The sequence below is a fragment of the Pristiophorus japonicus genome, chromosome 3 (genome assembly GCF_044704955.1).
Source record: "Pristiophorus japonicus isolate sPriJap1 chromosome 3, sPriJap1.hap1, whole genome shotgun sequence".
In the NCBI taxonomy this organism is placed as follows: domain Eukaryota; kingdom Metazoa; phylum Chordata; class Chondrichthyes; family Pristiophoridae; genus Pristiophorus; species Pristiophorus japonicus.
Window position 1 is genome coordinate 316374176 of NC_091979.1, and position 12884 is coordinate 316387059.

At 45.1% G+C, this 12884-nt stretch overlaps 1 protein-coding gene across 1 annotated transcript; it reads right to left on the reverse strand.

Moving 5' to 3' along the window:
- Positions 1-4502: 4502 nt before the first annotated feature.
- On the reverse strand, positions 4503-12434 carry LOC139259569 (interferon-induced protein with tetratricopeptide repeats 5-like). Its single transcript, XM_070875064.1, has 2 exons — positions 12296-12434; positions 4503-6124 (listed from the first exon to the last, which is right to left on the reverse strand). Exons 1-2 carry the CDS (start codon positions 12298-12300, stop codon positions 4672-4674), a joined length of 1458 nt encoding a protein of 485 aa, XP_070731165.1. The 5' UTR covers positions 12301-12434; the 3' UTR covers positions 4503-4671.
- Between the last annotated feature and the right edge of the window lie 450 nt (positions 12435-12884).

Genomic DNA, 12884 nt, shown 5'->3' on the forward strand with positions numbered 1-12884 from the left:
TTCTTGCTGTTCCTCCACTGCCTGGGCAGATTGCAACACTTGTGTATCTGAAAGGAAAAAGGCACAAGAATAAGTTGTGGTGCAAGGAAGTGAGGGGAAAGTAAGAGGTACGTGCTTACACCATCTGCAGCTTGTAAATCAGCTTGTGGGATGAGAGGAAAATGGGATGGTTTTAGCCCTGTCGCTGGCCACTTGTTCAACTTTGGGCATCTCAATAAAGGCCAGCACCATCTCCTCCACGGGTGTGAGGACATGTAGACGCGCCTGTCCCCTCCAGTTAGCACCTGCTGCATTTGGTTGTATGCCACCTTGTCCAGTGAGAGAGAGGGAAGCGTGTCAGTGACTTTCGTGCAAACTGTTTGGCTGATGTGGCTGTCATGGTTGAATAGCTGGCTGAGTGTGCAAGCTGTGAGATGTCGGAGTTCAGTGTGTGAGGGCGAAGTGAAGCTACAGATGTGAGGTATGAGGCCTGTTGGTTGTTGTAGAGATTGTTGGTAGGTGAGCGATGGGGATGTGGTGAATTGAGCAGTGGGTGTGGCTCGTGTTGCAGTTGGGAAGACATGGCATTTGAAGATGCATTCACTGACCTTGACCACTCGTGTGAGGTCATTGAACTTCTTGCAGCACTGTATCCAGGTCCTCGGGGCTTGACTCCGGGCACTGACCACCACGGCTATCTACTTCCACTTCCTTTTGACCGTGTGTCTGGAGGGCCTCCGGCCCCACTGTGGATACAGAACATCTCGCCTCCTTTCCACCTCCTCCAACAAGACCTCCAGTTCTCCATCCGACAAACTTGGTGCCCGCTAGCTCCCCTGTTGTGTGGTTAGCACTAGTTGGATACACAGATCATTCAAATGAGCAGGCAGCACAAAGTTGACTTGCTGCCTGCATTGCAATTAACAGCCACAGGTTAATCGCACTTCATGATCCCTGCATCCATCTTTTATGAATGGGAAATCGTGTTTGACAAATCTGTTTTGAGTTTTTTGAAGATGTAACTTGCAGGATGGATAAGGGGAAAACCAGTGGGTGTAGTGTATTTGGATTTTCAAAAAACATTCGATAAGGTGTCACACAAGAGGTTATTACACAAAATTACGTCTCATGGTATTGGGGGTAATATATTAGCATGGATTGAAACTGGTTAATGGACAGAAAACAGAGAGTAGGAATAAACAAGAATGTTTAAGTTTGGCAGGCTGTGACTAGAGGGATACCTCAAGGTTCAGTGCTTGGGCCTCAGCTACTTACAATCTATATTAATGACTTCGATGAAGGGACGGTGTAAAACGTATCCAACTTTGCTGATGATACAAAGTTAGGTGGGAAAGCAAGCTGAGAGGAGCACACAAAGAGGCTGCAGAGAGATAAAGGCCCCTATTTTCTACTTGCTGGATTTTTGGTGCCCACACATGTTAATGTATGATTTTTTTCTGTGCGTTTGCGGCAGAGAAAAAAAATTGGGACTTTCGTCAAAGAAATATTTGAATTTGGTGCAACGCTCTCCGAAGTTAGTTTGGGGCGGAGCTACAAGTCTACGGTAAAAACTCTCTGGGCATGCGCGAAAAGCTGAAGTTGCCAGGACAACCAGAGACGCTGATGCAAGCTGAAACCCACTCCCCTGAAAGGACTGCTCCCCACCGGCGGGACCCGCTGCAATCTCCGGCCGAATGGCCCTCCGGCTCCTGAACTTCAACTCGCAGGGTGACCGGGGGTGCCATTCAGTCCGGGATTGTAGTGGGTCCAGCCGGTGAGGAACAGTCCTTTCAGGGAGATTGTAGTGGGTCCAGCCGGTGGGGAACAGTCTTTTCGGGGAGATTGTAGTGGGTCCAGCCGGTGGGGAACAGTCCTTTCGGCCGGGGATTGTACTGGGTCCAGCCGGTGGGGAACAGTCCTTTCAGGGGATTGTAGTGGGTCCAGCCGGTGAGGAACAGTCCTTTCGGGGGATTGTAGTGGGTCCAGCCGGTGGGGAACAGTCCTTTCAGGGGATTGTAGTGGGTCCAGCCAGTGAGGAACAGTCCTTTCAGGGGATTGTACTGGGTCCAGCCGGTGGGGAACAGTCCTTTCGGGGGGATTGTACTGGGTCCAGCCGGTGAGGAACAGTCCTTTCAGGGGATTGTAGTGGGTCCAGCCGGTGGGGAACAGTCCTTTCAGGGGATTGTAGTGGGTCCAGCCGGTGGGGAACAGTCCTTTCGGGAGATTGTAGTGGGTCCAGCCGGTGAGGGAAGTGTCCTTTCGGGGGGATTGTAGTGGGTCCAGCCGGTGAGGAACAGTCCTTTCGGGGGATTGTAGTGGGTCCAGCCGGTGGTGAACAGTCCTTTCGGGAGATTGTAGTGGGTCCAGCCGGTGAGGAACAGTCCTTTCGGGAGATTGTAGTGGGTCCAGCCAGTGGGGAACAGTCCTTTCGGCCGGGGATTGTAGCGGGAGGAGCAGTCCTTTTGACCGGAAATGTTCTTCCCTTGCTCGAAAAAGTGTTCCCCGTGAAAAAAAGATAATTTGTTTTCACACAATTGAAAAATTGAAAGATATAAAATTCTTACGGAGCTTGACAGGGTTAATGCTGGGGGGTTAATGCTGGGTAAATGTTTTCCCTGTCTGGGGAATTTAGAACACAGGGTCACAGTCACAGAATAAGGGATAGGCAATTTAGGACTGAGATGAGGAGAAATGTCTTCACTCAAAGGGGTGTGAACCTTGGCAATTCTCTACCCCAGAGAGCTGTGGATGCTCAGTCGTTGAGTATATTCAAGACAGAGGCCGATAAAATTTTGGGAATAAAGGGAATTAAAGGATATGGGGATAGTGCGGGAAGGTGGAATTGAGGTACATCAGTCATGATCTCATTGAATGGCGGAGCAGGCTCGAAGGGCCAAATGGCCTCCTCCTGCTCTGATTTTGAATGTTCTTATGTCTTCGGGGCTGTCCAATTTAGCCCCCCGCCCCTCCGCCCTCCCACACACAGGTGTCTGTGCAGCCCCTCCAATACCTTAAAACTAGTTTCCAGCATTGCACAGACCTGGGACAATACCTCCACAGAAAAGCTGAACCCTTCCAGGGGCTGCTTTTCCAATAGGTCTAAATATGATGTGAGGCGTCTGCAGCCTCTCCCAATGTTAGATTCTTCCATTGTCCCATTCCTCTGGATCTTCCCAACCATTCCTCCCTCACCTTTCTCTAATAGCACTGTGGCTACAGCTAGCAGTGTAAGGGCCATGTTTCACTCCACAATCAACAGCTGTTTAGTTTACTGCCTGTGTTAAAGGCTGGTCTGAATGTTCCTTACAGAGCTGGTACAGTTCACCATCACAAAGTGTGGATTATGAGTGACACTTACTGTCAGCATTAGCACAGATCAATGACACAAATAAAATTGTAGTTGTAGTATCTTTTTATTGGTTATTTTAACACTCAATCTCTGATATTACAGCAAATTAACATTTCTCATTGGGAAATCTGTATCTGCAACTATAAAGCTTTATTATTTGTCATCATTTTAACTTATTTTTATATCCCTTAGCCGTGGTGGAAATTAACCGCTTCCATTGAAGAGGCAGGAAATCAGGGAGCTGCGGGCGGCTCGTTACAGGGAGAGAGAGAACATAATCTTTCTTCAGGCGTGATACCGACCATCCCGTTTTAACAATGTCAGTGACTGAGGCTCCTTGTCAGCAGTGGGATGAATAAAATTAAGCCCACATTATTCTGAAGGAGCACTGGCACTCATCCTGTCCCCCACCAAAAAATAATTCATCTCTTATTCGGGACTCTGATGCTGTCCCGCCAGGTTTTATTGAGCAAAGGGCCCGCGGTTGTTGCTTCACCCGACAGGCTGTTGTTCCCCATCCATTGAAGAGGCTGCAAATCAGGGAGCTGCGGGCGGCTCGTTACACAGAGAGAGAGAGAAATTAATCTTTCTTCAGGCATGATACCGGCCATCCCGTGTAGCAGGGAAATTGCACAATCCGGGTGAAATCGGCCGAACCAGTGTAAAAGATCGCAGAAACTCGAGCATAAGTTCTGTCAAGCATCAACCGAGATTTCCGTGATCTTTAACCCTGGTTTAAAAAGCTTTCTGCCCGAAGCTGGCGCCGCCCACAAAACTGGCCACACCCCCAGATAGAAATAACGAGGATGGTGAGTTTCCGCCCATTGCGTCCATTTGCAACCTTTCGAGGAGCGTTTTCAAATTGAGCTGGTTTTCTGAGGTGCCCAGGCACTAGTAGGCACAATTTAATAGGTTTTACATCTTAAAAATATTTAAATTATTAAAAGTCTGACTAGTGTACAACAATAAAACTTATAACTGGTTCAGTATAGATTTTAAAGCCATTTACATCACCTGAAATCAGGTAAAGCACAGCTGAAAGACTGACTAAAAATATTTAATTTTGCAGGTTACATCCATTTTCAGCTGTATCAATAAAGCTGCACCAATTGCCATTCTTAAATATATCAATGAATATTTTTAATGCAAAAAATAACTGATTATATTCTGTTACACTGACTGACTGCACTGGTTCTTGGAAGATTTTACGTTTGTAATTAAGCAAATGCATTTAGTGGAAACTTAAACTGTAAGCTAACCAGCGTAACTTCAAGTGCAATTTGCACCCAAAGCAGAAACTCTACCCGCTGTGTTTAGTTTTAGCTGGGAGAGTCGTCGTTGATTTAGATAGAAAGGCGTAATTCACAAAGAGCACTTAGATATTCTTCATTGTCACAATCAAACTCCAAGGCCTTTTCAAAGCACTCAATAGCTTCACACTTCTCCCCATCCAGCTGGTGCAGTAACCCAAGAACACCAAAGGCCTTGCTGTCTCTGGGATTCCTGTCAATTTGTTTTGTTGCAATCTTTCTCAAGTTTTCGCGACACAATTGCCATTCCACTGTGTCACGTTGGATTTTAAGTCCTTCCAGAAAATAGCTGATGGCATTTGATTCAGATCTTTTGTGATGCAGTTCATATAACCCAAACTGCGCATATACTGCCTGCTTATTATCAGGATGAAAATCATCTAATTTCAGTAGATTACTGTAAATCTCCTCTGCTTTGAGATATTCTCCATTTAATGAACAGATTTCTGCAAAATCCAGTTGTGCACAAATAAATGTTAATGGGCGGGGCTCAAATGCCTTTTCAAAATGGTACTTGCATAGTTTGATCAACTCAGCTTTCTGTTGAAAAGCAGCATTGCGAGGGTCTTTGCTGCCTGGATATTTGATCAGTTGAAATAGTTTTTTTCTGTAACACAGACCTATTTGGTGGTGTATGAAGGTTGAGTTTGGGCTAATTTCTAATGCTTTCTTCAATAGCTCCACAGCTTTTTCCACATCTCCTTCTCTTCTGTAAAATTTTGCTGCGTAACGAGTTACATATGGAAGATCAGGGGACTTCTGCAATGCTTGTTCAACTAATTTCAGTGCTTCCTCCTTTTGATTGAACTCTTGTAGTTTTAGAGCCAACATCACCATGGCTACAGAGTCATCTGGATCAAGTTCCAGCACACGTTGTAACCGCTTCACTGATTGGCTGCGGTCACCACTCTCTGGGGTACTAGAAAACCCTTCCAGACGGAACAGAGCAGTCGCATAGCCAACGTTCCATTCAGTGTCATCAGGATCTTCCTCCAGAGCCTTCTCAAAACATTCCTTTGCCTCTTCATAATATTTCCTGGAAGATTTCAACAGTGACCAACCCTTCTCCCCGTATACTTCAGGTATCAGTGCTGTATACCGAGAGCCATCAGTAAATTGTTTACAGATCATCTCCAGCTTGTCGAGGTAGGACTGGGCCTCTGTCAGTTGGCCCATGTGATAATATACCCAGGCATAGTTTCCATAGGTGATGATGCTTCTTCTTTCAAATTCATGTTCATGGTTCTCCCTCAGAATCTTTTCAGCTTCCTTTAAGTTTTGAATTGCCTCTTCACAGTTGCCTTGCAGACAGTTTACAAAAGCGAGGTGGTTGTAAGACCTGGCCTGATATTTCACACCAGCCTGTATTGAATCTTGCAATCTATACTTCATGTCGTCCAAGTCAATGTTTTCTTTCTGTGGGCCCCATGTGAAGTGACATTGAAGCCAATCGAGACTCACTTTCAACAAATCCTTCTGTGTGTTGCTGCAAGAGAACAAAATTCATCAAAACCCGTCTCAGACTGGCTGTGTCACCCCCTCCCCTCTCTCCGGTTTCTTTAACTAAAGCCTTCTCCCGACTCCTGGACCCACTGACCATGAAATCTCTGCAAAAACCACTGCTAACGGTAAAGGGATGACTGCAAATCTCAGCTGTACTTACACTGGTCTCCTTCATGCTGGCTGATGTACCAGCTCATGGCCATTTAGTCTTCTCACCCAATGTGCAGCATCACCTCAAACACCTCCACTCCCAATGATACAAGAACATAACAAATAGGAGCAGTAGTAGGCCACCTGTCCCCTTGAGCCTGCTCCAACATTTAATAAGATCATGGCTGATCTGATCATGGACTCAGCTCCACTTCCCTGCCAACTGCCCATAAACCTTTATTCTCTTATCGCTCAAAAATCTGTCTATCTCCATCTTAAATATATTCAATGACCCAGCCTCTACAGCTCTCTGGTGTAGAGAATTCCATAGATTTCCAACCCTCTGAGAAGAAATTCCTCCTCATCTCTGTTTTAAATGGGCGGCCCCTTATTCTGAGACTATGTCCCCTAGTTTTAGTTTCCCCGAAGAGTGAAAATATCCTCTCTGCATCCATCTTGTCGAGCCCCCTCATGATCTTACATGTTTCGATATGATCACCTCTCATTCTTCTGAACTCCAATGTGTATAGGCCCGACCTATTCAACCTTTCTTCATAAGTCAGCCCCCTCATCTCCAGAATCAACCGAGTGAACCTTCTCTGAACAACCTCCAATGCAAGTATATCCTTCCTTAAATACGGAGACCAAAATTGCACTCCAGTACTCCAAGTATGGCCTTACCAATACCTGTACATCCATAGCAGGACTTCTCTGCTTTTATACTCTATCCCCCCTGCAATAAAGGCCAACATTCCATTTGCCTTCCTGATTACTTGCTGTATCTGCATACTAACTTTTTGTGTTTCATGCACAAGGACCCCCAGATCCCCCTGTTCTGCAGCACTTTGCAATTGTTCTCCATTTAAATTATAATTTGCTTTTCCATTTTTTCTGCCAAAGTGGATAACCTCACATTTTTCCACATTATACTCGATCTGCAAAATTTTTGCCCACTTCTTTTAAGACCCTCGGCTGTAAGCTATCAGGTCCAGGGGACTTGTCTGCCTTTAGTCCCATTATTTTACCAAGTACTACTTCATTAGTGATAGTGATTGTATTAAGTTCCTCCCTCCCTATAGCCCCTTGATTATCCAATATTGGGATGTTTTTAGTGTCTTCTACCTTGAATACCAATACAAAATATTTGTTCAACGTCTCTGCCATTTCCCTGTTCTCCATTATTAATTCCCCCGTCTCATCTTCTAGGGGACCAACATTTACTTTAGCCATTCTTTTCCTTTTTATGGTCCTGTAGAAACTCTTACTATCTGTTTTTATGTTTCGTGCTATTTTACTTTCATAATCTATCTTCCCTCTCTTTATCATTTTTTTAGACATTCTTTGCTGGATTTTAAAAGTTTCCCAGTCCTCTGGCCTCCCACTAACCTTGGCCACATTGTATGCCCTTCTTTTCAATTTGATACCATTCCTTATTTCCTTAGTTAGCCACGGATGGTTACCCCTTCTCTTACAGTCTTTCCTTCCCATTGGGATATATTTTTGTTGCATGTTATGAAATATCTCCTTAAATGTCTGCCACTGCACATCAACTGTCCCATACTTTAATCTATTTTCCCAGTCCACTTTAGCCAACTCTGCCTTCATACCTTTGTAGTCTCCTTTATTTATGCTAAGGACTCTGGTTTGAGAACCAACTTTCTCACCCTCCAACTGAATTTGAAATTCAATTGATTGATGGTCACTCATTCCTAGAGGATCCTTTACTATGAGATCATTTATTAATCATGTCTCATTACACAGTACCAGAACTAAGATAGCCTGCTCCCTGGTTGGTTCCGCAATGTACTGTTCAAGGAAACCATCCTGGATACACTCTATGAACTCTATCTCTAGGCTACCCTGGCCAATTTGCTTTGTCCAATCAATATGAACTTTAAAATCACCCATGATTATTGCCGTTCCTTTATTACAAGCCTCCATTATTTCTTGATTTATGCTGCATCCAACAGTGTAGCTACTGTTAGGGGGCCTATAGACTACACCCACCAGCGACTTTTTCTCCTTATTATTCCTTCTCTCCACCCAAACTGATTCAATACCTTGATCTTCTGTGCCAATATCGTTTCTCACTAATGCACTGATCTCAGCCTTTATTAATAGAGCCACTCTACGGCTTTTTCCTTTCTGTCTATCCTTCCGAATTGTCAAATACCCCTGAATATCTAGTTCCCAGTCTTGGTCACCTTGCAACCACGGTTTTGAAATGGCTATCATATCATATGCATTTGTATCTATTTATGCCATCACCCCATCTCTTTTGTTAAATTACCATTTTTTCCAACTTTGACCCCACTTTCTGATACACCTTTATGTTTATGCATTCTGTCCCTTCCTGGCACTCTCTGGTTTTCATTTCCCCCAGTGCAACTTTGATCTATTGCCTTTTCCTTATTCTTTGACTTTTTTAATTTTCGCTCACCCGAATCAGCTTCAAGCCCTCTCTACAGCCCTAGTTATTTGATTTGCCAGGACCCTAGTCCCAGCACAGTCTAAGTGTGGAGCCCGTCCCAATGGAACAGCTCCCTCTGACCACTGTACTGGTGCCAGTGTCCCATGAACCAAAACCCATTTCTCCCATACCAGTCTTTGAGCCACGTGTTTAACTCGCTGATCTTATTTACCCTATATAAATTTGCTCATGGCTCGGGTAGGAATAGAAACATAGAAACATAGAAAATAAGTGCAGGAGTAGGCCATTCAGCCCTTCGAACCTGCACCACCATTCAATAAGATCATGGCTGATCATTCACCTCAGTACCCCTTTCCTGCTTTCTCTCCATACCCCTTGATCCCTTTAATTGTAAGGGCTATATCTAACTCCCTCTTGAATATATCCAATGAACTGGCCTCAACAACTCTCTGCGGTAGGGAATTCTACAGGTTAACAACTCTCTGAGTAAAGAAGTTTCTCCTCATCTCAGTCCTAAATGGCTTACCCCTTATCCTTAGACTGTGACCCCTGGTTCTGGACTTCCCCAACATCGGGGACATTCTTCCTGCATCTAACCTGTCCAATCCCGTCAGAATTTTATATGTTTCTATGAGATCCCCTCTCAATCTTCTAAATGCCAGTGAATACAGGCCCAGTTGATCCAGTCTCTCCTCATATGTCAGTCCTGCCATCCCTGGAATCAGTCTGGTGAACCTTTGTTGCACTCCCTCAATAGCAAGAACGTCCTTCCTCTGATTAGGAGACCAAAACTGAACACAATATTCCAGGTGAGGCCTCACCAAGGCCCTGTACAACTGCAGTAAGACCTCCCTGCCCCTGTACTCAAATCCCCTCGCTATGAAGGCCAACATACCATTTGCCTTCTTCACCGCCTGCTGTACCTGCATGCCAACTTTCAATGACTGACGTACCATGACACCCAGGTCTCGTTGCACCTCCCCTTTTCCTAATCCAGAGATTATTACCTTTGTGGTTCTGCTTTTTAATTTGGCCCCTAGCTGCTCATACTCTCTCAGCAGAACCTCTGTCTTGGTCCTATCTATGTCGTTGGTACCCAAGTGGACCATGACAACTGGATCTTCCCCCTCCCACTCCAAATTCCTCTCCAGCCCTGAGGAGATGTCATTAACCCTGACACCGGGCCGGCAACACAGCCTTCGGGACTCACGCTCTTGGCTGCACTGAACCTTATCTGTCCCCCTAATGATACTGTCCCCACCACTACAACATTTCTTTTACTCCCCCTGTACCACGGTGCTGTAGTCAGTTTGCTCATTCTTCCTGCAGTCCCTGCTCATGTCCATACAGGGAGTAAGAGCCTCGAACCTGTTGGAAAAGAGCATGGGCTGATACTCCTCCATCACTCCATCCTGAGTCCTCATACCTTCCTCACTCGTAGTCACATCCTCCTGTACCTGACCACGGATTGAATTTGAATTAATTACTGCAACAAACAGTAGGATTGGTTGAACTACTCGGTCTGCCTCTTGGTTCACCAATTACATCTCCTTCTCATTCTAGTATTCCATTCCACAATTGGACTCACCTCACTAAAAAGGTCAGTGCTAATTCTAAAACGCTCTCCCTCTCACATTGGCAGTCCAATAATTCACTACTAAATAGGATCTCTAACCTGGTCCTCCACAGGGACCCTGCTGTCTCTGACCTAGATCATTCCTCACTCCAACATGCAGAAACTGAAAAGCAGGCCCATTACAATGGTATTTTCAGCATTGACTCTTACCCTGCTGCAAATCTTCCACTACACCATCGTCCAGGCAAGATGTTAAACCAAGGCAGCATCTGCCTGTCCCAGTGGTTCAGGGGGACATTAAGGATTCTATGGCACTATTTGAAGAAAGGCAGGGAGTTGTATTTTCCAATATTCTTCCCTGGAGCAACACCACCAGAAACAGATTGGGTGGTCTTTCATCTTGTTGCTATTTTTGGGAACATGCTGTGTGCTGAGCTTCCGAGCCCAAAACCTCTCCATCGCAAAGACCGTCTACATCCACCCAATCACCTGATCCACCCCTGGCTCATCCATTTAATTTCACCACCTGACTCGGATACTCCAATGTTTTCCTGGCCGGATTCCCAACTTCCACCCTTCATAAATGTCAGCCCATCTAAAACTCTGCTAGCTGCACCAGTCCCGCTCACCCATCCATGTGTTCGCTGACCTACATTGGGTCCTGATCCACCAATGTCTCACATTTAAAATTCTCATCCTGGTGTTCAAATCCCTTCACAGCCTCACCCCTCCGTATCCCCGTAACCTCCTTCAGTTCTATAATCCTCTGTGAATTCTGTGTTCCTCTAACTCGGGCTCGTGTCCATCCCCCACTGCACCCACCGATGGTGGCTGAGCCATCAGCCCAGACAGGCCCGATACTCTGGAATTCCCTCGCTGAACCTCTCCACCTCATTCTCCTCCTTTAAGATCTCCTTAAAATCTACCCCACCCTCTAAGTATCTCCTTCTTTGCCTCGGTGTCCATTGTTGTCTGATTACGTTGCTGTGAAGCGCCTTGGAATGTTTTCCGAGGTTAAAGGCGCTATATAAATGCCAGTTGTTGTTATTGTGCAAACTGAGCTGTCACATTTCCCGACAAAACAACTGACTACACTGCAAAATAATTCACTGAATGTGAAGCACTTTGGGACATTTCTGAGAGGTGTGATAAGGTGTTACATCAACAAAAATTCTTTCTTCCTTGCTGTTAAACTCACGTCGATACATTTCATCCCCCAGCATCCCAGCTTCTCCTTGCACTCTACTCCGCCTGCCTCTTGTTCCTGTTGGCTCTCGTCTCCCTCCCCCCACAATCCAAGCTGTCATTCTTACCCCTGCCCCAGTTCATGGTGGCTTTCCTCCCTTTGCTGCTCCGTTCAAACTGCTGCACCTGTCCTTTCCCCCAGTTCATGTCAGCACTCTTCTCCCCCGCTCCCATTCTCAATGTAAGTCAGCACTTTTCCTTCTCCTACACACTTTAAGCTGGCACTCTCCTCCTGCATTTCATGCTGTGTCCATCCCCCCATCCCAGTCCATGCTGTACTCTCCCTTTGCTTTATAGTTCAGGTTGCTTTAGTTTGGATATATGAAAGTGCTGGAAATCACTATTTTACATTAGTAGATCCCTTCTAGATTCCCATGGAACACAAAGTGAAACTTTCTTTCTTCAAACTCTGCATATGACCTGAGGGCACTTACAGAATGCGCCTTTCCACGACAGTATAATATTCAAGTTTAACTTTGTACTTTCAACAGAGCCCAGTCCAAAATAATTTAAATTGTTGTTTGAGTTATAATCCTATGAACAGGTCTGCCTTTTGCCTCATGTTTACTGACTATCACCAGTCTTGGTCCAGCAGTGTTCCCTTATCTGTGTGTCTCACTGTGAGCCACTAATCCCAGCTCTCTGCATTTCAACTGCTTTGTAATGTAAGCTACTTTATTTCTGAAAACTAGTTCCTTGATCGATAGTCTACATGTAAATTTAAATACAGAAGTTATTATAATGATCTTTACCTCATAATGCTGATCGATGGACAATGTGTTGAATTTTTTCGTCAGCTCCAACTGTCCTTCCAATGGTGAGTTGACCGAATGTTTGGAGTGTTGTTTTTCAGCTCATTTATACCGTTCAGTCATTAATCGCTATGAATCATTTCCTGAAAGTGAATAGAAACTAAACCGAGAAATGGAAACTCAGAAGCAACATTCCTGTTCAGGAAATTCTGGTGTCACACAGTAACATTGTGTGCTGACACAGAACCCCATGGAGCCGATTATAAACATAGGCCGGTTCAGCAACTGAAAAAGACCACTTGGCCCAAAAGGTCGAACCTGTTTGATTCCAGGATACATTTCAATACCGATCACCAATCACGTTACATGTAGCACTATGCAGAAAAAACAGTACATGGAACAGATGGGGATACATTTACATTTTTTTACAAGTTACTAAAGAGTGCAGAGACTTTCATTATACATGGCACAACACAGGTGTTTTTCAGTACATGGTGCTCTATGTATACAAGCAGATTAACAAGTACAGCCCGAGGGGGGTCTGATTTCATACCCTGGGTTTACCATGGCGGAAGGGCCTTAAACTGTG